Here is a 26,641-nt window from a genome sequence, read left to right as displayed (position 1 = left end):
GCGCAGAGTTCTCCCTCTCAGGATGCATACCAAATGCCGCAGCTAGAATTGGCGGGAATCCAAGTCGGATCTCCCGTCGCTTCTATGGCGGCTTTGTCTCCATCGCGGCAAGCCAGCTCAGCGCTGGCTCCCGCGATGGGGCTCGTAGGTGGTCAATCTCGCAGAGAAAGGGAGCGAGATTGACACAATATCGCGGTCACCTACTGTATGCGTTGATCTATCACATAAAATCCCCCAAAAATACATTTATGTTTTTGGTTGTAACATGACAAAATGTGGAAAATATCAAGGGGTATGAATGCTTTTTTAAAGCATTGTATGTCTTGTGTGTAGAGAGATTCATATAATTCAGACATTTAAAAAAAATTGTATATTTTCCTTCTGCGACATAAAATTATTATTACTGTAATTTATAAAAAAAAAGTGTTATTTTAATATATTGCATATGTATGTAAAATGTTTGTTCCTCCTTTGTACTTCTTTAGAATTTCAGTTCCCTTCTACCTCTGCCACTCATGAACCACAAGCTTTTGGTGTTTTCCTGTGTCGCATGCTCTCATACAGCCTTAGCGTCTCTCTATCTCTTAGACACGTCTGTGACTTTTACTTCAAGGTAATATTTTGTGTATTTTTCTGCTTTGTGTATCTGGCCTGTTTTCTTGTGTGACCTTAGATCATATGATTTCAGTATTGAGTCAATATTTGCCATGTATAACATCAGTCCATTGAAATGCAGCTACAAAATATCGTAAAGAAGCAAAATCAGACGGGCAACAAAAATTTGTGAGATTTCATCAATATAAAGTATATTTAAATGTTATGCTGGCTTTTTGCACTTATGGTGTGTCTTGGTAGACAATGTCAGCTGCTATCAATTTTGTTTAAGTGCACCTGCCTATGATATAATATATAAAATACCCATAGTAACAAAATGCACAAACCCAGTCTATGAGCACCTGAAACACTGCTTGTTTTGCAAAATCTTAGGAAAAACAGTGATTGGAGAGGCCTGAAGCCTTGTTTGTTGCTATTGTTTTCCCACAGATAAGCTGGCATCAGAGGTGTCCACATGTTCAAATGTGAACATTAAAGCGGTATTAAACCCAAAACCAAAAATGTTGTGTAGCAAGGTGTTACAATTGAACGTATCTTAACAGACTGCAAATTGTGCCTATTTGGCCCCCTCTGGTGTCCGGTGTGTGCCATATTATTGAACCTTGTTTAGTTCAGTCAAGGACAAAGCATTATGGGCATTGTGGCACAAGAGACAGAGACTCTATTTCCGAGGGTTGGATTGAGACTGCATTACCCACAAGGCCATTGTGCTACCAAAATGCAGTGTGTCACGCACAGCCTGCTGGGAGAACTTATTGAAGACCAGCAAGGCCTCAGCCCACTCTCTCGGGACGCCATCTTTCAACAGGCAAGAGGCCTGCTGTGAGTGCGCCTAGGCCGGAGAAGCCTGGGCCCAAAGTTAGAGAGAGCGGTTCGCCTACCCTGACCGGTCTACCCTTCACAGCATCCGCAGTCACCTATCCACCGGTACCCAGTGAGTGGCTGCGCAGAGGACCAGGGACCTTGTGTTACAGAGAGACTGAAAGCTGAAGGGAAGTTTTGGACTGAGGAAACCGGCGAGGCGAGGTCTCATTTGGTGAGAGGGCACTTGCCTGCCAGCATAGTTAACTGGGTCGCAGGAGTGTGGTTTTTATAGTTCCACTTGTACTTGCTGGCGTCTGCAGCACCCCAAGTAGGGACACATTGCCCCCCGGGAGTGATACAACGACTTGGGAGAACTAGCATTTATTTTACCACTACACTGTATGCATCAAGTGATTATTCTTTCTCTTCACCCTGTTTATTGGACTACAAATAGATAAGTGCACCAACGGAGTTAGCAAAAGATTAACTGACACTTAAAGGAACAGCCACCGGTCTTCTCTATTCTCAGAAGTGCTACGACCGGACACGCACCAGTTGAACTGTTCACTAGAGGGAGTCATACAGTTGTGAATTTATGGGTTTGATATAACTGTTTGCATCACTTTGTTGCTTTGCTGTTTTGGGTGAGTTATGTGGGACTTGGTGGATAGATGTCCCAGTGCTGATAGTTACATTGTTAGTCAGGTTGAAAAAAGACACAAGTCCATCCAGTTCAACCACAAAAAAATAAACAAACAAAATAAAAAACATAGTACGATCCCATACACCCAACTCCATACCCACAGTTGATCCAGAGGAAGGCAAAAAACCCCAGCAGAGCATGATTCAATTTGCTACAGCAGGGGAAAAAATTCCTTCCTGAGAGGCAATCGGATTTACCCCGGATAAACTTTACCTACAAATCTTAGTACTCAGTTATATTATGTACATTTAGGAAAGTATCCAGGCTTTTCTTAAAGCAATCTACTGAGCTGGCCAGAACCACCTCTGGAGGGAGTCTGTTCCACATTTTCACAGCTCTTACTGTGAAGAAACCTTTCCGTATTTGGAGATGAAATCTCTTTTCCTCTAGACGTAAAGAGTGCCCCCTTGTCCTCAGTGTTGACCATTAAGTGAATAACTCAACACCAAGTTCACTATATGGACCCGTTATATATTTGTACATGTTGATCGTATCCCCCCTTATTTTGCTCTTCTCAAGAGTGAATAAATTCAGTTCCTCTAATCTTTCCTCATAGCTGAGCTCCTCCATGCCTCTTATCAGTTTGGTTGCCCTTCTCTGCACTTTCTCCAGCTCCCCGATATCCTTCTTGAGAACTGGAGCCCAAAACTGAACTGCATATTCCAGATGAGGTCTTACTAATGATTTGTATAGGGGCAATATTATATCTCTCTCTCTGGAGTCCATACCTCTCTTAATACAAGAAAGGACTTTGCTTGCGTTGGAAACCGCAGCTTGGCATTGCATGCCATTATTGAGCTTATGATCTACCAAAACCCCCAGATCCTTCTCTACTATGGATCCCCCCAGTTGTACTCCTCCTAGTATGTATGATGCATGCATATTCTTAGCCGCCAAGTGCATAACTTTACATTTATCAACATTAAACCTCATCTGCCACTTAGTCGCCCAATTACACAGAGCATTGAAGTTGGCTTGTAAATTGGAAACATCCTGCAAGGACGTTATTCCACTGCATTGCTTGGTGTCATCTGCAAAGACAGAAATTTTACTTTTGATCTCAGACCCAATATCATTTATAAAGATATTAAAAAGTAAGGGTCCCAACACTGAACCTTGGGGTACACCACTGAAAACCTTTGACCATTCAGAGTAAGAATCATTAACCACGACTCTCTGAATTCTGTCTTTCAGACAGTTTTCTATCCATTTACAATCCTGTAGACTTTACCTTACACATGATCCGTGTGTGCGGAACTGTATCGAACGCTTTTGCAAAATCCAAATATATCACGTCCACAGCCACGCCTCTGTCCAGGGTTTTACTTACCTCTTCATAAAAGGAAATCAGGTTTGTCTGACAGCTTCTGTCTTTCATGAATCCATGCTGTCTGTTGCTTAAATATTTTTTTTCCAGCAAGAACTCATCCATGTGATCTTTTATTAATCTCTCCAGTATCATGTTATTGCATTGGGAGATTCCTCCACCTTACACTCACTCAGGTCTGAACCGAGGTCAAGTTATTTGGGTCTGATGACAAAGAAATCCTGAACCAGTCTGTGTAACCATTGTTCTATTCTTATGCCAAGTAAACACCTTACCACTGGTTAAGCTATATCTTGTGTAGGACTCTGTCTATTGCAGCTGTGTGGCAGGTGACCAACACCAAGATAATAATATTTAACTACATTTATTATTGTGTGTTATCATTGTGGTCCCCTATTGCCATTTGGGTTTCACAATCATATTATTGTCCAGTTGTGCCAAGGGGGATCGAGAAAAACTTCAGGGGTTGACAGGTAAAGTGCAGGCCCAAATTCAAACCAGCAGCTCCTACGGGGGAAGTGCTATAGTTGTATATTGCAGCTTATCAATCTTCACCTGTGGTCTCTGCAGTTGTTTTATTTTTTAGGCTTCTTCTCTCTATTTTCACCTGGTATTCTGGCCAGTAACACACCTCCTGTACTAGAGTGCCCCCAGTCTGAATGAAGGAGTACAGGGGCACCTTTGGACAGCAGCATTGTCAGTCTGTGGGGGGGGGGGGGTGTTAGATGGACTAGCAGAATTAGATTACACTAACAATTGGAGTCCAAACTCAAGCTAAAACTGTTTAACCACTCGTCAAATGACGGAGGGGCAGTGTAGCTCTTGTTCTGGGATGATGTCATATGACGCTGTTCCAGAATGGCCACTCTTGTGCACCCGCGGGGGAGTGCAGTGCGGCGATCTTGGCTGCGCCATGTTGCTAGGACACAGCGCGACCCCAATCTCTGTAAAGAGCCATGGCTCTTTAACCATGTGATCGGCTGTGTCCAATCACAGCCAGTCACATGTAAACACGGAGATTACAATAGTGCCACCAGTGCCAGTAATCAGTACCCACCAGTGCCAGTGATCACTGCCAACCAGTGCCAGCAATCAGTGCCCAATAGTGGCATCAATCCGTGCCCACAAATTCCACCAATCAGTACACATTAGTGATTCCAGTCAATGCTGACTATCAATGTTGCCAATCAGTGCTGCCCATCGATACCCATCACTGCTGCTCATAAATGCCCATCAGTATCGCCCCTCAATGCCACCCACCAATGCCCATCAGTGTCACCCACCGGTGCTGCCTATCAGTGCCCATCAGTGTCACCTATCAGTGCCACATATTAGTGCCACCTATCAGTGCCCATAAGTGTGGCATATTAGTGCCTCCTCATAAGTGCCACCTCATCAGTGCCCATCAGTGCAGCCTATCAGCGCACATCAGTGAAGGAGAAAAATTACTTGTTTATAAGATTTACTGACAGAAACTAAGAAACTTTTTTTCCAAAAATGTCGGTCTTTTTTTTTGTAGAAAATAAAAAACTCAGCAGTGATTAAATACCACAAAAAGAAAGTTCTATTTGTGTAAAGAAAATTATAAAAATGTCACATAGTTACAGTACAGCATGACCACGCAATTGTCATTCAAACTGTTACAGTGCTGACAGCTGAAAAATGGCCTGGGCAGGAAGAGGGTGTAAGTGCCCTGTATTGAGGTGGTTAAACAGTTACAGCAACAGTTTTTTTTCTTTTGAGATTTTCAATAAAAAAAAAGATGATCATTGTATGTACCCCTGTCAGTGTTAAATGGTTTGTCTCAACCCTCTAAGGCCTCGTACACACGACCGTTTTCCTCGACAGAATCCATCAAGAAACTTGGTGGCAGAGCTTTTTTGCAGAGGAAAACGGTCGTGTGTATGTTTTTCATTGAGAAAACTGTCGAGGAACTCGATGAGAAAAAAAAGAGAATTTTTCCTCGTCGGGAGTTTTCGACGAGAAACACGTTCGTGTGTATGCTTAGAAACCCGTGAATGCTCAGAATAAAGTATGAGACGGGAGCGCACCTTTGGTAAAAGTAGCGTTTGTAATGGAGATAGCACATTTGTCACGCTGTAACAGACTGAAAAGTGCCAATCGTCTCCTACCAAACTTTTACTTAACACGCAGTAACATGAGATTAAAAAAAGCAGCCCCAAAGGTTGTGCCAGTGGAATCGAAATTCCCCTGCCGTCGTATGTGTTGTACGCAGTGCCGATCCTGACCTCCCTGGGGCCCTAAGCAAAATTCTGCTAAGGGGCCCTCTGCCTGACCCAAGAATAATGGGCGTGGTTTAAGTGTAATATTGGGCGTGGCTTAAAGGGGCGTGACTCAAAGGGGTGTGGTTAGTCTGAGATGAACTAGGGATGAAGGGAGAAACAAAGGAAGATAGACAGAGAGAGGAAGTAAAAAAAGAGGTATGGAGGGACAACAGGCCCAGATCCTACACCGCAATAGAAATGTGTATTCCAGAGTTTAACAATCAGCAGATAAAGATCCTTCAAACACCTGGTGTTAGCGCCTCAATCATCACGGCACCATGGTTGTTTTGGTGTCAGGGTGATTGAAGCGCATTATTTATATTATTACATTGTATTATAAAATTAAATCATTCAACTCACCATAATGCTGAATCAGTGGGAGCTCTGAAGTCACTGTCTCCATCCAGTGGAGTGCTTCCTTACATCTCAGTGTCCCCAGCGGAGTGCTTCCTTACATCTCAGGTGTCCCCAGCGGAGTACTTCCTTACATCTCAGGTGTCCCCAGCGGAGTTCCTCCTTACATCGCAGGTGTCCCCAGCGGAGTTCCTCCTTACATCTCAGGTGTCCCCAGCGGAGTGCCTCCTTACATCTCAGGTGTCCCCAGCGGCGTGCCTCCTTACATCTCAGGTGTCCCCAGCGGAGTGCCTCCTTACATCTCAGGTGTCCCCAGCGGAGTGCCTCCTTACATCTCAGGTGTCCCCAGCGGAGTGCCTCCTTACATCTCAGGTGTCACCAGCGGAGTGCTTCCTTACATCTCAGGTGTCCCCAGCGGAGTTCCTCCTTACATCTCAGGTGACCCCAGCGGAGTTCCTCCTTACATCTCAGGTGTCCCCAGCAGAGTTCCTCCTTACATCTCAGGTGTCCCCAGCGGAGTGCCTCCTTACATCTCAGGTGTCCCCAGCGGAGTTCCTCCTTACATCTCAGGTGTCCCCAGCGGAGTTCCTCCTTACATCTCAGGTGTCCCCAGCAGAGTTCCTCCTTACATCTCAGGTGTCCCCAGCGGAGTGCCTCCTTACATCTCAGGTGTCCCCAGCGGCGTGCCTCCTTACATCTCAGGTGTCCCCAGCGGAGTGCCTCCTTACATCTCAGGTGTCCCCAGCGGAGTGCCTCCTTACATCTCAGGTGTCCCCAGCGGAGTGCCTCCTTACATCTCAGGTGTCCCCAGTGGCGCGCCTCCTTACATCTCAGGTGTCCCCAGCGGAGTGCCTCCTTACATCTCAGGTGTCCCCAGCGGAGTGCTTCCTTACATCTCAGGTGTCCCCAGCGGAGTGCCTCCTTACATCTCAGGTGTCCCCAGCGGAGTGCTTCCTTACATCTCAGGTGTCCCCAGCGGAGTGCCTCCTTACATCTCAGGTGTCCCCAGCGAAGTGCCTCCTTACATCTCAGGTGTCCCCAGCGAAGTGCTTCCTTACATCTCAGGTATCCCCAGCGGAGTGCTTCCTTACATCTCAGGTGTCCCCAGCGAAGTGCTTCCTTACATCTCAGGTGTCCCCAACGGAGTGCCTCCTTACATCTCAGGTGTCCCCAGCGGAGTGCTTCCTTACATCTCAGGTGTCCCCAGCGAAGTGCTTCCTTACATCTCAGGTGTCCCCAGCGAAGTGCCTCCTTACATCTCAGGTGTCCCCAGCAAAGTGCTTCCTTACATCTCAGGTGTCCCCAGCGAAGTGCTTCCTTACATCTCAGGTGTCCCCAGCGGAGTGCTTCCTTACATCTCAGGTGTCCCCAGCGGAGTGCCTCCTTACATCTCAGGTTTCCCCAGCGGAGTGCCTCCTTACATTTCAGGTATCCCCAGCGGAGTGCTTCCTTACATCTCAGGTGTCCCCCCCCCCAGGAGCCCTTCTATAGGTCAGTAGAGGTGTCTCCGACTATCACATATATTTGATTATTTTTTTTTATATGTAATCAATCGCAATATATCTATATATATATATATATATATATATATATATATATATATATATATATATATATATATCTATATATATATATATAGTGCTGCCTGTCAGTGCCCACCTGTGAAGGAGAAAATTTGTATTATGTTAGCTGCTAGAATAAAAACGCACCTGCTTGTGGCCATTCACTCTGTACTACTTCTTGCCTACAATTACCATAGGCCCAGATTCACGTAGGGCGGCGTTACATTAAGCGGGTGTAGCGTATCGTATTTACGCTATTTCGCCGCAACTTAGAGAGGCAAGTGCAGTATTCACAAAGCACTTGTGTCCTAAGTTATGTAAATGTGCCGGCGTAAGCGCGCGTAATTCAAATGATGAAGAGGTGGGCTGTTTTATGTAAATTAATCATGACCCCACGTACAGTTTTAAACCACCTGAGGCTCGCGTTATAGCCGAATGACGGCTACAGCGCGGACCTGAAATTCCAACAGGACGTCAATTGACTTCTGCCCCTTTTCCTCGTCCCTTGGACACAGCCAATCACAGATCGCTGTGAACGGCCAATCGGAGTGGCCGTTCGGTAGGCGATCTGTGCGGCCAATGAGAGATGATCTCATATGTAAACATATGAGATAATTTCTCATTGCCGGCTCTCACAGAGACAGCGTCCTGTCAGGGAGAGAGGAGACCGATCTGTGTCCCTTGTACATAGGGACACAGATCGGTCACCACCCCCAGTCACCCCCCTTCCCCCACAGTTAGAACACTATGCAGGGTACACATTTAACCCCTTCCTCACCGTCAATTTTGTTTGGGGGCCACGTCGTACGGCCGCGCAATTGTCAGTTAAAGCGACGCAGTGCCGGAAGCTGAAATTTCACCTGGGCAGGAGGGGGGTATACGTGCCCAGTAAGCAAGTGGTTAAAGTTAAAGATAAAGAAAGAGTCATATATATAATTTTTTACTATTTTTAGAAGCTACAATTTTATGGTTGTGCTGCTGGATTCTCCATAGCAATAAATAGCTGTGTATCCTTACATTGCAATGTTAAAGCAGTAATAAACTCAAAGCCAAAAATCCTATTTATTGCAGCTTACCAATCATTAGATTGACTTCATCAGTTTTCTTTTTTTAGGCTGGGTTCACATATGTGTGGCTTTCAGCCCGGGTCCGATGCGTTTCTGTTCACCGGTTCAGTTGCAAATTTTTGCCTGAATTGGCACCTGAACTGGACCCAAAAACGTACAGGACCCTTTTGGAAACCATCCATCCATCGAGAGCCAGTCACACTCACATGTCATGTGAATTGGATGCAGTGAAAACTGCATCCAATTCATACATATGTGAACCCAGCCTTAGGCTTTTTTCCCTCTGTTTTCTTGTCTTCACCTGGTGATCTTTCCAGTAACACATCTCCTGTATTAAAGTGCCCCCACTCTGGATGAATGAGCACAGGGTCATCTTTGGACAGCAGCATTGTGTCTGTGGGGAGAGGAGTGTTAGATGTACTAGCACATTTAAATACACTAACAAATCAGAGCCAAACGCCATCTAATACTTTATAAGCAGTTACAGCAACAGTTTATTTGGGGGGGGGGGGGGTAAAGGCTTTACATACATAAAAGCTGATCATTGTAAGCACCCCTGCTAGTGGTAAATGGTTTGCCTCATCTTTGCAACTCACACATTCTGATGGAGATCTTGTTCTTTTGAAAAACAACATACTTACTGGCTGGTTCACCAGACAATAATAGAAGTAAGAAAGCCTAAGGGCCCATGCACGGGACGTTTTTATAGCTGCTGTTAGGGGTGTCTGACTTTTCTTAACTACCTCTAAACGCCTCTCCGTGTTAGCCTATTTAGGGCCAGTAGAAGAAAATAACAGCCTGTGTGTCCAGGAGCAGAGGCTGTTGAGCTGTAAAAATGAAAAATGCCCCTAAACGCTGTAACAAGCTGTTAGCCACGTTTGCCGTTTTTAGGTGTTTTTACATTACGGGGAATGTTTTTCTACAAAAAAAAAGCCAAAAACTTGAAAAAACGCCCAGCGCTGGCATTTTTTAACCACTTAAGCCCCGGACCATTTGGCTGGCCAAAAACCAGGCCACTTTTTGAGATTTGGCACTGCGTTGCTTTAACTGACAATTGCGCGGTCGTGCGACGTGGCTCCCAAACAACATTTACAACCTTTTTTTCCCCATAAATAGAGATTTCTTTTGGTGGTATTTGATCACCTATTTTTTGCGCTATAAACAAAAATAGAGCGAAAATTTTGAAAAAAATGCTATATTTTTTACTTTTTGCTATAATAAATATCCCCAAAAAACATATAAAAATCAATTTTTTTCCTCAGTTTAGGCCGATACATATTCTTCTACATATTTTTGTAAAAAAAAAATCACAATAAGTGTTTATTGATTGGTTTGCGCAAAAGTTAGAGCGTCTACAAAATAGGGGATAGTTTTGTGTTTTCATTTTTATTAATAATGTTTTTTTACTAGTAATGGTGGCGATCTGCAATTTTTATTGTGACTGCGACATTATGGCGGACATTGACACCATTTTGGGACCATTGTCATTTTTACAGGGATCAGTGCTATAAAAATGACACTAGCAGTGAAGGAATTAACCTGTAGGGGCGCTGAAGGGGTAAAGTGTGTCCTAGGGAGTGATTCTAACTGTTAGGGGGCGTGGCTATGAATGACACATCACTGATTGCTGCTCCCGGTGAGAGGGAGCATTCGATCAGTGACATGTCACTAGGAAGAACGGGGAGATCTTGGGCCAGATTCAGATAGCCCGGCATAATTTTGTGCGGGCGTAGCGTATCTCAGCTACGTTACGCCAACGTAACCTAGTGAGGCAGGTTCTGTATTCAGAAAGAACTTGCGTCTAAAGTTACGGCGGCGTAGCGTATGTGGTCCGGCGTAAGCCCGCGTTGTTCAAATTATTCAGGCAGTGGGTGTGTTGTATGTTGATGCACGATGACCCCACGTCAATTATGTTTTTTACTAACGGCGCATGCGCCGTCCGTGGACGTATCCCAGTGCGCATGCTCCAAATTACGCCGCAAAGCCTCATTGGTTTCGACGTAAACGTAACTTATGCAAAGCCCTATTCGCGAACGACTTACACAAACTGCGTAAACAGCGCAAAATTCGACGCTGGCCCGACGTCCATACTTAACATTGGCTATGCCTCATATAGCAGGGGTAACTTTACGCCGGAACAAGCCTTAGGTAAACGACATAAAAAAATTCGCCGGGCAGACGTATGTTTCTGGATCGGCGTATCTACCTAATTTGCATATTCGACCGGGAAATTTACAGAAGTGCCACCTAGCGGCCAGCGTAAATATGCAGCCTAATATACGACGGTGTAAGAGACTTACGCCGGCCGTATCTTAGTAAAATTCTGGCGTATCTTGCTTTCTGAAAACAGAGGCCCAGATTCAGGTAGGGGCGCGCACTGATACGGCGGCGCAGCGTATCGTTTTTACGCTACGCCTCCGTAATTTACTGGAGCTACGCTGCATTCACGAATCATTTGCTCCGTAATTTGCGGCGGCGTTTCGTAAAAGGGGCCGGCGTAAGCGCGCGTAATTTAAATGATCCCGTAGGGGGCGTGAATCATTTAAATTAGGCGTGTTCCCGCGCCGAACGTACTGCGCATGCTTCGTCGGGAAAATTTCCCGACGTGCATTGTGGTAAATGAAGTCGCAAGGACGTCATTGGCTTCGACGTGAACGTAAATGGCGTCCAGCGCCATTCACGAATGAGTTACGCAAACTACGCAAATTTTGAAAATCGCGACGTGGGAACGACGTCCATACTTACCATTGGCTGCGTCTCCTAATAGCAGGAGCAGCCTTACGGCGAAAACGACGTACGCAAACGACGTAAAAAACAAGCGCCGGCCGTGCTAACATTTGTGAATCGGCGTAAGTATGCAATTTGCATACTCTACGCTGACAACTACGTGTGCGCCACCTAGCGGCCAGCGTCAGAATGCACCCTTAGATACGACGGCATAAGAGACTTATGCCAGTTGTATCTTAGGCTACAGTCGGCGTATCTAGCTTCCTGAATACAGAAAGTAGATACGCCGGCGCTACTTAGCAATTACGCTGCGTATCTATGGATACGCAGGCGTAATTGCTTTCTGAATCTACCCCAGAGTAAAGAACTTACGCGGCGTATCAATAGATACGCCGACGTAAAGGCTATCTGAATCTGGCCCGTTGTGTTTACACTGACATCTCCCCATTCTTCAGCTCTGTGACCCATCCCGCGGACATGGCAACAGGGCCCGCGACAGGGTCGCGAGGGCGTTGCCGAAGGCGTGCGTGAGACCACACGGCGGCAAATTAAAGGGGATGTACCTGTACGCAGATTTGCCCAGCCGTGCCATTCTGTCGACGTTAATGGTCGTGCGGCGGTCATCAAGCGGTTAGACAACGGTGTGCATGAGGCCTAAAAAAGAAAATTAATGCAGCCATAACATCTAAGAAATGGTAAGCTGCAATATAATAATTGTTTGCTTTTGTGTTTAAAGCCACTTTAACCACTTAAGGACCGCCTAATGGCACGGCTGGGCACAATCACGTACCTGTTTGTTAAATGCCCAGCCGTGGGTCGCGGGCGCGTGCCCGCGAGCCGGTCCGAAGCTCCGTGACCGCAGGACTCGTGGACCCGATCGCCGCTGGAGTCCCGCGATCGGTCCCCGGAGCTGAAGAACGGGGAGAGCTGTGTGTAAACACAGCTTCCCCGTTCTTCACTGTGGCGCCGTCATCGATAGCGTGTTCCTTAATATAGGGACACACAATCAATGACGTCAGACCTACAGCCACACCCCCCTACAGTTAGAAACACAGATGAGGTCACACTTAACCCCTTCAGCGCCCCCTTGTGGTTAACTCCCAAACTGCAATTGTCATTTTCACAGTAAACAATGAATATGTAAAGAATACGTATCGGCCTAAACTGAGGAAAAAAATAGTTTTTTTATATATTTTTTGGGGGATATTTATTATAGCAACAAGTAAAAAGTATTTCATTTTTTTCAAAATTGTCGCTTTATTTTTGTTTATAGCGCAAAAAATAAAAACCGCAGAAGTGATCAAATACCACCAAAAGAAAGCTCTATTTGTGGGGAAAAAAATACGCCAATTTTGTTTGGGAGCCACGTCGCACGACCGCGCAATTGTCAGTTAAAGCGACGCAGTGCCGAATCGCAAAAAGGGGCCTGGTCCTTTACCTGCATTTTGGTCCGGGTCTTAAGATGTTAAAGCCTGTGCATAGGTTATATTAACTACTTGCCGACCATTATACGGCGTCAGGTTGTCTCCCCTGCGCAAATCGCGGTAGCCATGTGACGTCGGAGCTGATGCGCGTGACCGGCGACCACGATGTCCTCGGGCCACCCGCGATGGCTCCTGAGAGAGACAGAATGGGGATCTGTCAATGTAAACAGACAGATCTCCGTTCTGTCAGGGAAGTAGAGAGGTGATTAAATGCCACCAAAAGAAAGCTCTATTTGTGGGAAAAAAAAGACGCTGCTTGCAGGACTTTTTCTAACGTCCCCCAAGCGCACCACCCATGTGTGAAAGCACCCATTGCATAGAATAGGAGACAGTTTTCAGTCCCTTTACAGGCGCTATTTCTAGTGCTAAAATGCCTGAAAACTGCCTCAGTGTGAAAGGGGTCTGAAGCAAGTTTGTCAGAAGAAAACTGTGGACCTCAGCAATGGTATACTAATAGGTTTTGGAAAGCTGCTGCACATATCACCCTTACTAGTCAAGATTATGCTGGATACATGGCTAAACCTTCTTTTTTCTTTTGGAAAATGATGGGAACCCATACACTGGAAAATACATCATAACCATGTACCCATGTTGTCCCACTAAGAATATTACATTACATGTTGCACCTATGTCTGTACAAACAGCTTGCTAGCCCCTCCCACAGCCCATCCTTCCCCACTGAACAACAACTAGGCATAGGTGTGCGCAGCCTATTGCATTAGGGTGTGCACACCAAAGCTCAAACACACATGCGCAGGGATGGACTGGCCATTGGGACTACAGGGAGTTTCCCGGTGGGCCGATGGCTCAGTGGGCCGGCTTCAGTGACAGCGGACCGCCGCTCCATCCGCTCCCCTGTCTCTCCCTCTCCGCAGCGCTCACCTCCTCTCCCTCCCCGCAGAGCTCACCTGGGGGGACAAAGACGCAGGGGGAGGAGCAGGGGGATGACAGAGGAGCATGGGGGGAGGGGACAGACAGCTGACTCAACAGCTATGGCCTGGGAGTTTCTCACTTCTGCCTAATCTGGTCCCATAGGGGGGGGCACCGAACTGATTCTTTGCCCCGGGTGAAATAATGTCTAGCTTCCCCACTGGTACTGCCTATAAGAGTACCAGTACCAGCCGTTCTACTCTAATAAAGTAGAATGGCTAGTGGCTAGTGACGGGGGAGAGGGGGCTTGGGTGGCCGGGGGGGTGCGGGAGTTGTCCGGCCGCCATGGGAGAGACCTGTCAAAGTGGGCCAGTCTGGATGAAGTCCAGGGCCAAATTTTTGTCCCAGTCCAGCCCTGCACATGCGTGTGTAATATACCATATATGGCAGTGGGCAACTCAGTAGGGCTTTGTCAGCAGGGCGGTGTCAGTAGTTTATCTTTATTTGTATTATTATTATTATTATTTTTTTACAATTTTATTTGTATTATTATTATTTTTTTTAATATTATTATTATTATTTTTTTAGGAGCCCTGTTTGGGGGCTTTGGTGAAATATCAGTGATCTAAACAGACCCCTGATGTCTAACTTTTGAGACAGAGAAAGGGACAGAGGACAGAGATTCCCCAGTCCCTTTCTCTGCAGCCAGGCAGCAGGGGGAGTCTGCATAGTACAGGGTGATTAGGGTGTGCCCAGGCACACCTTACACCCTATGTGCGCACGCCTATGCAACTAGGTCTCATTTACGTCTAGGGTTGCCACCTTTTCTTCAAGCCAAACCCGAACACATAAGCAGCGCACAGCAAGTTTTTTTTTTTTTTAGTAGTACATTAAATTCATTACCTCTGTACAATGCAAGGCAATTTTTATTTAGTATACACTATACATATATTTTGTGATTAAATAACATTTCTAATCATATGGAGTTAATCACAAGAGTCCCCCTTTACATCAGAGTCAACAAAGTTGACACTCTTGGCTTACAATTGCAGTGAGCAACCCTGCTGTGTAGCCACAGTCTGGGCCAGGGGTGGACTGAAGATCATGGGTCCCCCAGGTTTAAAGATGGCTGCCTCATGGGAGCCAACATTAATGCGGCAGGCCGAAGCTTAGGGGCAATGAGCTCTGGAGAATGCAGAGTGGCAGAATGGTGGTGGTGGTAATGATGGGGTAGTATGTATAGGAGAGGCGTGCAGGGGGGATGGTGGGGGTAGTATGTATAGGAGAGGAGTGCGGATGGGATGGTGGGGGTAGTATGTATAGGGGAGGAGTGCAGAGGGGATCGTGGGGGTAGTATGTATAGGAGAGGAGGGGATGGTGGGGGTAGTATGTATCGAAGAGCGTAGTATGTATCGAAGTGCGGAGGGGATGGTGGGGGTAGTATGCATAGGTGAGGAGTGCGGAGGTGATGGTGGGGGTAGTATGCATAGGAGAGGAGTGCGGAGGGGATGGTGGGGGTAGTATGCATATGTGAGGAGTGCGGAGGTGATGGTGGGGGTAGTATGCATAGGAGAGGAGTGCGGAGGGGATGGTGGGGGTAGTATGCATAGGAGAGGAGTGCGGAGGGGATGGTGGGGGTAGTATGCATAGGAGAGGAGTGCGGAGGGGATGGTGGGGGTAGTATGCATAGGAGAGGAATGCGGAGGGGATGGTGGGGGCAGTATGCATAGGAGAGGAGTGCGGAGGGGATGGTGGGGGTAGTATGCATAGAAGAGGAGTGCGGGGGGATGGTGGGGGTAGTATGCATAGGAGAGGAGTGCGGAGGGGATGGTGGGGGTAGTATGTATAGGAGAGGAGTGTGGAGGGGATGGTGGGAGTAGTATGTATAGAAGAGGAGTGCTGAGGGGATGGTGGGGGTAGTATGTATAGGAGAGGAGTGTGGAGGGGATGGAGGGAGTAGTATGCATAGGAGAGGAGTGCGGAGGGGATGATACTAGCTGGATGTATGAAGTGGTCTGGGGGGAATAGTGATGCAAATAAAAACAAAAGCTGTATGTACAGATGATGTGAATGTAATGTATGACCATTCATATATCCCTGTGTTATCCAAGCTCTGTACAATCAGAAGTTTACATTCTCCATACACACAGGGTTAATAAATGGTCATAAATTACTGCACATTATCTGGACTGAGGAGGGGGATGTTTGTAGACAGTGGTGTGAGGCTTGGAAGATATCGTCAGACACACTCCCTATCCTCCTGTCTTCACAGAAACTCCTGCCAAACAAATCCTCTCAGCTTCTCCCCATGAGACAAAAACGTTCAGCTCGCCTCTTCCCTGTATGTAGTGTTAGCAGCGCCAGCCCGACATTATCTCCTCCTCAGCTCCGCCTCCCAGGTTCTCCAAGCACACCGCACTAGTGATGGGGGGGGGGGGGTAGTCACTGATAACAGAGACCCTGCAGGAGCCTGGGGGGGGGGGGGGCTGTATGGAATGAGCTTTATTCGAACAATTACCCCAGCACAGTGTATTTATGGAGAAGCAGTGACACTGCTGCTGTCTCCACAGTGACACATATGCTAATGAAGCTCCCCCTGTCTAATGGTCAGAGAGTCTGAAAACCGGGCAGATGATTCAGAACCCGGACTGTACGGGTGAATCCCGTACAGGTGGCAACCCTATTTACGTCCCATCTTCTTTCAGAGTTCTTCAAACTTTGACTTTGTTAGAGCTTTACTTACACATATGTAGGGAAATGACAGTTCCTACATCTAGATGTGTAGTGGTAGCAGTGTATACATGTACCACCACTGCTTGTCTGTACTGTCCATTGTTACATAAGATCTTCACCTTGTAACTTTAGATAATGTGTTTCTATTGATGTACTTACATATTCTAGCTAAGAGCTGATTAACCACTTAAGGACCGCTACACGACGATATTCGTCGGCAGAATGGCACGGCTGGGCACATCAACATATATGTACGTTGCCCTTTAAGCCCAGCCGTGGGGTCCGAAGCTTCGTGACCGTGACCGCGGGACCCGCGGACCCGATCGCCGCTGGAGTCCCGCGATCGGTCCCGGAGCTGAAGAACTGGGAGAGCTGTATGTAAACACAGCTTCCCTGTTCTTCACTGTGGCGGTGTCATCGATCGTGTGATCCCTTTTATAGGGGGACACAATCGATGACGTCACACCTACAGCCACACCCTCCTACAGTTGTAAACACACTTCAGGTCACACATAACCCCATCAGTGCCCCCTGTGGTTAACTCCCAAACTGCAACTGTCATTTTCACAGTAAACAATGCATTTTCAATGCATTTTTTGCTGTGAAAATTACAATGGTCCCAAAAATGTGTCAAAATTGTCCGAAGTGTCCGCCATAATGTCGCAGTCACGAAAAAAATCTCTGATCGCCGCCATTAGTAGTAAAAAAAATTAATTATAAAAATGCAATAAAACTATCCCCTATTTGGTGAACCCAATAATTTTGCGCAAACCAACCGATAAACGCTTATTGCGATTTTTTTTACCAAAAATAGGTAAAAGAATACGCATCGGCCTAAACTGAGGAAAAAAAAACTTTTTTTTCGATATTTTTGGGGGATATTTATTATAGCAAATAGTAAAAAATATTGCATTTTTTTCAAAATTGTCGCTTTATTTTTTGTTTATAGCGCAAAAAATAAAAACCGCAGAGGTGATCAAATACCACCAAAAGAAAGCTCTATTTGTGGTGAAAAAAGGACGCCAATTGTGTTTGGGAGCCACGTCGCATGACCGCGCAATTGTCAGTTAAATCGACGCAGTCCCGATTTCTAAAAAAATGGCCTGGTCCTTTAGCTGCATTTTGGTCCGGGGCTTAAGTGGTTAAGGGATGTCACCACTTTACCTACATCCTTAGAACACATCTGCTTCTCATTAACAGGTTGCATTTGAATGTCTTCCCATGACAGTGACTCAGGCTGCAACCCTGAATGAACCATAAATGACATGTGTACTGCTCCCATTGAATCAGTTAAGCTTCTTCCTCTTCAGAGCATAAATCACTGATACCAATTTCAATTTCATTGATGTTCTGTTCGTTTTTCTGCAGTACCTGTGGAGCTTTTTGCTTAGTTTGGCTTACAGACAGAGCTGATTGTGTCTATTGATGAGGCCTTGAACACATAGATGTTTATTTTAATGAAAATTGCAATTCCACTGTCTATTAACTTGTTGGTTCTGATTTGTCAGATTAGTGTTTTTTTTTTTTATAAAACTTTTACTAATACATATTCTAAATGACCATTTCTTTTTTACAGACTGTTTTATTGTGACTGAGCTGTATCTGTAACAGTATTTCGTACTCTGGCTGTAGTTGGTCCCATAAAATGTTGAAAAGCTGCTACAAATATGACTCTTACAAGTCAAGATTATTCTGGACACCTGCTGAGACATTTTGTGTTATTGGAAAATGACAGAAATTTAAAACATAATCATGTAGTTCCACTAAGCAGAACATTATGTTATGAAAGCATCAAACATGAAACCACCACATAATTGCATAACTACTAATCACAGTATATGGGAATGGTTGTTGCATCTATGTCTTTATGAATAGGGTTGCAGTAAGAAACAGTTGAAAAAAAAAAACAGCAGTCTTATATTAAAAAGAATGATAATAGTTTTGACCTTTCTAGTTTATTATTAAGGTCTGAACAAAATACAATATTTTTTTAGTTAATAATGTTGTACTCTCCTTTAAAGCCAGCATATGGAGCATATGGATAGCCTCATCTTCACATTTTCCAGTGTATGTTCCTTATTTAAAGTGAACCTGTACCCAGACTATAGAATATATCAATACAAACAAGCAGTAAAACATTTTGACCTCTGTTGCTTCAGGTATTGTGGAGAGATTCATCTTTATATTTTTTTTAAAAAAGCACTACAAATCTAAAATTCCAGCTCAATTCATTCTGTTTTCTATGGCAGCAAAAACCTGGAAGCTTGTTTTAAATATTATTGTTTGTTAAAAAAAAATAACTAAAGGTCTATGGCCTGATCATAATTTAACTTTAAAATATATTCCTTGAGCCAGTTCAGTAATAGAAAAAACGATTGTGCACATCGACACAATCCATGTTCCAAGGCTGTGGCTTAGTGTTGAATTGTAAATGTATTTTTTTTTTTCATTTCTACAGGTCTAAAGCAGCTGTGCGGACATCTTACTTGAATGTGGTTAGATGACAAAAGGACAACTTTCTGCAATTTTTGTAGCATGGAAAACATAATGGATTATAAAGCACATAAGGACATCAAATCTTTAACAAGAAAAGAATGTGAAAAGCAGCACTCCAAGTAATCAAAAAAGCATAATTAAGGTCCATAACAAGTCTAAGAAAGCCCAGGACAGCTAAAAAACAAACAAACAAAAAAAAAACATGTATATTAATACTTTCTGAGAAAGGAAGTATAATTATCACCAAATGACAGTAAACTATTTTACTGTTACGGGTAGAAAAAAGTTAAAATAATTAAAATGCAAATATTGACTTGCATCATTATCAGGCAGCTATATGTTAAAAAAATCACATAGGAAGAAACTGAATCCAGTCTAAAGAAGAACAGAATAAAGAAATACTCTTAATATTAATATATCAAGAAGGTTCAAGCAACAGAATACCTTTCACACATTATCAATGAGTTGTTTCTAATGCGATGCAGTCCGATGACCTCTTTGTGCGTAAACTGCGCCAACTACCATCCCAATCATCCCCTCACAAGAGTCCTCGTGAGGCTAAGTCACTAATTACCTCAGGAAATAGCAGGCATAACGGTGGAGCACGTTCCCTTTCAGAGTCAGAGTATAACCCTCGGGATAAAGGGATTGGAAGCCCGTCTGCCCCACGTTTTAAAGATCCTTTCATACTGCTTGGGCTGGCAGCAAACAGCCAAGGGCCAGTGGCCCTAGAGGTTAAAGAAAAACCACCTGAAGGAGATCCTGTAGCTCCACGTCCTAAAAGTTTTGCTCACCATGACATTCAGAGTATATTGTTTGATCCCTTCAAAAGGAGGGAATCTGAAGGAAAAAAGAATGTAAGAAGTGGTGCTTCTGCTGCCTCTCAGCTCAGAACTTGTACTTCATCACCCAGGAGATCTTTGTCATCCCCTGAAGATCCAGGTGATTCTGGCGATGGAAAAGACAATGAGCTGTTACTTAGCTGCCCATATTTCCGCAATGAAGTTGGAGGGGAAGAGAAAGAAGGCCAAAAAGATCAAGGATGGGACTTTTGTTCTCTTTTTTCATTAAATTCTCCACTTATCAATTGTCCAGTCAGGGGACCCAATGCAGCTGTATCTGTGTTAGAAGAAGCAAGAGAAAGGTTGAGAGATTGCAGCTACTTTGTTGAATATCAAGATCTGGGGGCACTATATTATCGAAAGTATTTTTATGGCAAAGGTTAGTAATGTTTTAACTATTGCTAACCTTTTTCAGAAGCCACTGTTTTGAGTATTTTTCTGTTGTGTTTCTCTGCACTCTTGAGTGACTTATCTTTTGTTGCTTTGTTTTTACAAGAACATCAGAATTTTTTTGGACTTGATGAGAGGCTCGGGCCTGTGGCCATAAGTTTGAGACGAGATGAAAGAGATGGCGTGCAAGGCATACAGTACAATTATAGAATTATTTTTCGAACAACCGAGGTAAAGAAAGCATTACATTTTTTTTTATATACATGTATTAAAGTAGAAATATGGTCAAAATTCAAAATTACATATATGCTGTAGTCGATGAAAAGCATACTACATATAAAATACTGTGCAAAAGTTTTAGGCAGGAAATGCTGTCAATTAAGAATGCTTCCAGAAATCGTGTTAAAAGTTTATTTGTATTAATTAACAGAATGGAAAGTAAATGAACAAAAGAGAAATCCAAATCAGTATTTGGTGTGACCACACTTCAAAATAGCATAACTTCTTCTAGGTACACCTACACACAGTTTTTGAAGGAACTGGGCAGGAAGACTGCTCTAAACTTTTTGGAGAGCTAACCACAGATCTTGATGATGTTGAGATCAATGCTTTGTGGGGGCCAAACCATCACTTTCATGACTTCTTGTTCCTTTTTACACTGAAGATAGTTCTTAATGACATTGGCTGTTTTTTTGGGGTTGTTGTTCTGCTGCAGAAAACATTTGGGACCAACAGACCTCCCTGATAGTATGGCATGATGGATAAGTATGTACCTGAATTGCTCAGCATTGAGGGAACCATTGATCCTGACCAAATATCCAACTCCATTTGCAGAAATGCAGCCCCATACTTGCAAGGAACCTCCACCATGCTTCACTGTTGCCTGCAGACACTCATTATTGTACAACTCTCCAACCCTTTGGTGAACAGACTGCTTCCCGCTACAGCCAAATATGCCAACAAAATTGGAAATGGGGTGCAGAAAAATGGCAGCAGGTGCCAAATATTGAAATATGTGTCTGTAGCAGGAGACAGTTTGTTCACCAAAGGGCTGGAGAGCGGTACAATGAGTGTTTGAGGGCAACAGGGAAGCATTGGTTCTTGCAAGTTTGGGGCTGCATTTCTGCAAATGGAGTTGGAGATTTTGTCAGGATCAATGGTGCCCTCAATGCTGAGAAATACAGGCAGATATTATTTCTTCATAACTCACCATCAGGGAGGCATGTGATTGACCCTGAATTTATTCTGCAGCAGGACAATGACCCCAAACATGCAGCTAATGTCATTAAATCTCTCCAGTGTAGTGAAGATCTGTGGTCTGTTCTCTAAGGCCCCATACACACCATAGAATCTATCCGCAGATAAATCCCATCAAATGGGTTTCTGCGGATAGATTCTATGGTGTGTACACTCCGTCGGATATTTATCCGCGGATAAATCTCCCCTGGGATGGATTTCCAGCAGATGGATATTTGCTGACATGCTCAACAAATCCATCTGCTGGAATCCATTCCAACGGATGGATCCGCTCGTCTGTACAGACTTACCGGATCCATTCGTCCAAAGGGATTCCCCGCACGCGTCGTAATGATTTGACGCATGCGTGGAATTCCTTATATGACAGCGTCGCGCCCGTCGCCGCGTCATAATAGCGGCGACGGCGCGACACGTCATCGGCAGAGGATTTCAGCGCGGATTTCAATGCGATGTGTGTGTACACGCCATCGCATAGAAATCTTCTGAAATCCTCGAGAGGATTTATCCGCGGATACGGTCCGCTGGACCGTATCTGCGGATAAATCCTCTCGTGTGTATGGGGCCTAAGATGTTTAGAACGCCCTACCTGTTGAGTTCCTTCAAAAACTGTGTGCAAGTGCACCTAGAAGAATAGAAGACTTGATGCTATTTTGAAGGCAAAGAATGGTCACACCATATATTGATTTGATATTAAGGACCCTTTCACACCTGCGGACCGTATATCTGCTTTTTCATCCATCCGTTTGCGGATGAAAAAGGGACATCAATTGGTCCCTATGAGATTGCGGGTGTCAGCGGATGAACATCCGCTGACAACCGATTTCGTCCGCCTCCGCAATGATCCGATTCTGCAGACGGAAGAAAACCCTATTTTTCCTTCCGACTGCGGATCGGATGAACACGGACATACAGTCCGTGTTCATCCGATGCTCCCATAAGGGAGAGTGGAGAAAAGTGACAGTGTGCGGGGACCGCCCTGTCATCCGCCGGCTCAGCAGGGATTAACGGAGCGATCCCCGCTGAGCATACGGAGCATACGGAGGCGGATCATTACTGATCTGCCCCGTGTGAAAGGGGCCTAACACTTCTATTTCTGAAAGCATTCTTAATTTGCAACATTTTGTTTACACCTGCTTAAAACCTTTGTACAGTACTATATATAATGTTTTATTAAAAATTTTGCAGTACAGTTTAAATACCTGTTAATTCTACTAGTTCATTGTTTGAATTTTTCAAGGGGACAATGCTATTGCTAATACAGTGAAATTGCTGCTGCGTTGTCACCCTGCACTCTGGCTGTAGCTGATTGGATGTAAGGATGTATGGATTGGGTGAGCTATCAGCATTGTCACTTAGTGAAGGTACTCTGCCAAGCAAATGTAAAGCCATGCTTGTGTAAGTGACTGTGTATTGTTCTCCACAGGTGCAGGACTGCCGGTGACTTGCACAACTAGTAAATGTCATTACAAGTAAGGGAGGCAAGGAAGACAGAATTCAGTAAAAAAAGATTTCCAATCATGACACCCCTTTATAAAGCTAGGGATTCGATGCTAGGTACTTTATATTAGGCTTTTGGGGGCTAGATTCTAAGGCTCATTCACATACAAATATATGCAATAATGTGTATTGCATTGTATTTTTCAGTTTATTTAAATACCACAAAACAGGCAAAATAGCAAAAGTTTGCCATGGGAGACTTTTGTTCAATGCATTGGTCCAAACATGGCCTATATAAAACAATGTTGTTTCTTATGCCTGTGCATTTTTTTTGCCCTGAAAAGGCAGGAAAATGTATGACAACCAGAGCTTTTTTTCTCAGAAAATAGGTGCAGGAACTCAACCACGACCCTGTTCATATTTCACAAACAGTAGAAGAGTCTTAAAGGGGCATCAAATACCAGAATTGCATTACATACAGAGTGCAGAGTTCAGGGGGGGGGGGGGTTACACACAGAGTGCAGAGCTGTCACTTGTAAACACAGAAACCAGACTTCTGTGTTTACAAGTGATTGTGGTGAGCAGGCACCAAAGGGTCTGAGCGAGAGGTGGTGGAACTGAGTTCCCCCAAGTTCCCCCTGAAAAAAAGCCCTGATGACAACACAGCTCATGTGAATAAACCCTTACTTGGGGCTAGGGCCAAATATTAGATACTAAGGGCTAACACACGGTAAAACAGGTATCTGTATTTAAAAACAATAAAATGATAGCGTGTAATTTAATCAGCTTTTTTTTACTGCTTTGAGAATATTTTTTTAAAAAGTAAACACCTCAGCACTGTTCACTTACAAATCAGATTGAGGTGAAAATGTTTATAGTTTCATTATTATTTCTGGTTAAAGAGGAAGCTTTTATAAAACCTTAATTTATCTAAATAATATTATAGTTTAAAATTAAATATTTTAATTTATTCTCTGTACCTGATATAAAAGATATATTATACAAAATGCAAACAAAGGGAGAGGTCTGTTGGCAAAAAGGTAAGGGTGGTGGTTATATACAGAACAAAATTAAAATTCATAAGAAAACATGGGAGGGGTGGACAGACAAACAAAAGGCAAGCTACTTTTTAAATAAGGTACATTATCTTGTTGAAAAAATCACTTTCCATAAGACATAGCAAGTACCATAGGATATTCCTTTTTCTCCACTCTACATTTAGAACATAATATTTGCCTTCAGTTTAGATTTAGAACATAAGCACATTCCTTCTATTCCAGTTTCCAGTGCTGTACCTCTCTATTGGCTGTTGATGTGCCCAGTTGAATAATGGGGTGGTGAGTGGTGTGCCAAAGTTTTTGGAGACAAAATAGGAAAATCATGGTCTCTGCTTGCAAGTTCTGCAGCACTCAACACTGCCTTTTTCCTTAGATGAAGAAATTACAGAGCAAGCACTTGAAAAAAGTAATTATATATCACCTATATCCCTATAAGAAAAATATATAGAAACCCCAAAAACGGAGAGATGCGTGGGACTTTAACGGTGCTTAATTGTATGACTTTGAGATTGAACAGAGAAAAAATTTAATAAGTTATCTAAAAATATATAAGGTTTATTCATAAATTACATAGCATTAAAAAAGGGTGAAAGACAATACAATGCATTCTCTCCTTGTGAGTCACCAACTTGCAGTCCTACATGTTTCACCTGATTAAGGCTTCTTCAGGAACGAGTAGGGACTTTAATTAATCAAAGGAAAAATATAGATAATTTATAGATACATGCTTTACATATACATTTTGAAATATAAGTATCCATAAATTTTATTAAACATATATTTCTAAAGTGGTATAAATTAATACATCTAGACTCATTGGAGCCCCTTTCGAACAGAAAATGTCAAATAAACTGGGAACACTTTATGGAGCAAAAGGCATCTGTACTGACACATATCCAGATCCAATACTGCCTGTATAGAACATCAAAGGGATCCAAATTGGGATAATGGACTATGCACCATTGCTAATGCAGCCTTAAGAAGATAAACAAAAACAACATTTAGACTATTGCAGAAGGTCAACAAAAAAAGGGGAATAAAAAAAATCTAAAAAAGTTACTCTCTAGGACTCTGTAATACATAAATATATGGGCTTACATGTTGGTAAATCAATGGCTGCGTAGTCTGGGAGCCCCGGAGTCACAAAACAGCAAACATTCAAAACACGAAAGAACCATTGGAGTGTATTTTATATCTGTCAATGATATAGGAAAAAAGGAATACATTATTTGTGAATGAAAGGTCTATCAGAAATATAAAAAACCTTGCAGCCCAATCTAACAAATAAATACCTTAAGGTTAAGTTGGAAGCCTTTAAGTACTCATAATTGAAGTAAACTGGAAGGCTTGTATAAAGCCGTCGAACCAGTGCAATCTATATGGACAAAAAGGCAGCAAAAGTTATATAAGCAGGGAGACAAGCACGTACCTGTTTGCTGTATGTGAATAACGTGGCTCCCAGAGCGGATCCAATGACAGCTGCAGCGCCATCATCGGTCCCCATTGTATGATGTATTAGGCGCTCTGCGTGTGAGGTCACTGCGTAGGTATAGAGCCATATATATTATTTATACAGCCATATATACAGTGATAAAAAAAAAATACCTACAATGTTAATGCATCATATTTTCAGATAGTAATAAATGATACATTATATGTAATAAAAAATATCCTAGATCCTGTCTCATATTGCACATTTTTGATGCTTTATTTATTAAGAATATCAGACTGCCTAATCTACCATTTTTCTATTCTGATAAATTTTTTCCATTCTGGTTAAATCCATTTTCAGCATTTTGTAGTTTATTTTTTAATTTTTTTTTTATCCCTAACTTTTTCTATTTGAAGTTGAAGACACTTCGGGGTTCAATGCTAGAAGAAGCCTTTCCTTCATCCATTCGTTCTAGCTCTTCCAGAGCTATATCCCCCAAAAAACTTTTGGAATACATTGTACCAGAATTGAACTTGCAATGTCTGCGCTTAGCATCCAACTCTCCCAAAGTACCAGAAACTCTGCTAAAACTGGATGAACAGGGGGTAAGTGCTAATTAGTTTACTGCTAAATTCATATAATGCTATCCATGAATATTTATTTTATTATTTGAAGCTAAATCTCACAAGTGGGACACAGACGGCAAAAAATCCTGACGAGTTGTTGCAGTATCCAAAGTGAAACCAAAGTTTTGGTTTTTAATATATTTCCTGTGTGTGTATTTATGTATGTGTATATATATATATATATATATATATATATATATATATATATATATATAGATAGATAGGTAGATTGATATATATATATATATATATATATATATATATATATATATATATGCATGTACATATCTATTTAATATCAAAACTAACTATTATTGTTGGTCAGTACACAGTGTCAGCAAAAGATCATACGTTACGCAAGGAAACAAGAGTTAGCCACAACATTGACAAAGATAGCACTCAATCAATTTATTTTACATGTTGTTTGAATTTTAATTGTATTGCTCCATGATCACAGTTTTTTCTCATTATATTTTATCACCTATGTCATTGTATCGCATAGCATTCATGTTATGTTATGTTAGCATCTTAGCAGTCCATGTGTTTACAGGCAAAATAGGGAATGACATTGG

At 43.3% G+C, this 26,641-nt stretch overlaps 1 protein-coding gene across 5 annotated transcripts in view; it reads left to right on the top strand.

Moving 5' to 3' along the window:
- SIPA1 (signal-induced proliferation-associated 1) overlaps positions 1-26,641 on the top strand; it is a 223,442-nt gene that overhangs the window by 79,536 nt on the left and 117,265 nt on the right. For 4 of the 5 annotated variants that reach the window (XM_040328809.1, XM_040328811.1, XM_040328813.1 and 1 more), the window contains 3 exons: positions 18,990-20,248; positions 20,366-20,490; positions 25,860-26,048. In XM_040328809.1, coding sequence (XP_040184743.1) covers positions 19,507-20,248; positions 20,366-20,490; positions 25,860-26,048 — 1,056 coding nt within the window. In that variant the 5' untranslated portion in view covers positions 18,990-19,506. Of the gene's footprint in view, positions 1-485; positions 614-18,989; positions 20,249-20,365; positions 20,491-25,859; positions 26,049-26,641 lie in introns of all 5 variants that reach the window. The other variant, XM_040328810.1, reaches the window with a different exon arrangement.

Source organism: Rana temporaria, chromosome 11 (genome assembly GCF_905171775.1).
Source record: "Rana temporaria chromosome 11, aRanTem1.1, whole genome shotgun sequence".
Classification (NCBI taxonomy): domain Eukaryota; kingdom Metazoa; phylum Chordata; class Amphibia; order Anura; family Ranidae; genus Rana; species Rana temporaria.
The sequence above is the reverse complement of the archived record's forward strand: the minus strand, read 5'-3'. Positions and strand labels throughout refer to the sequence as shown.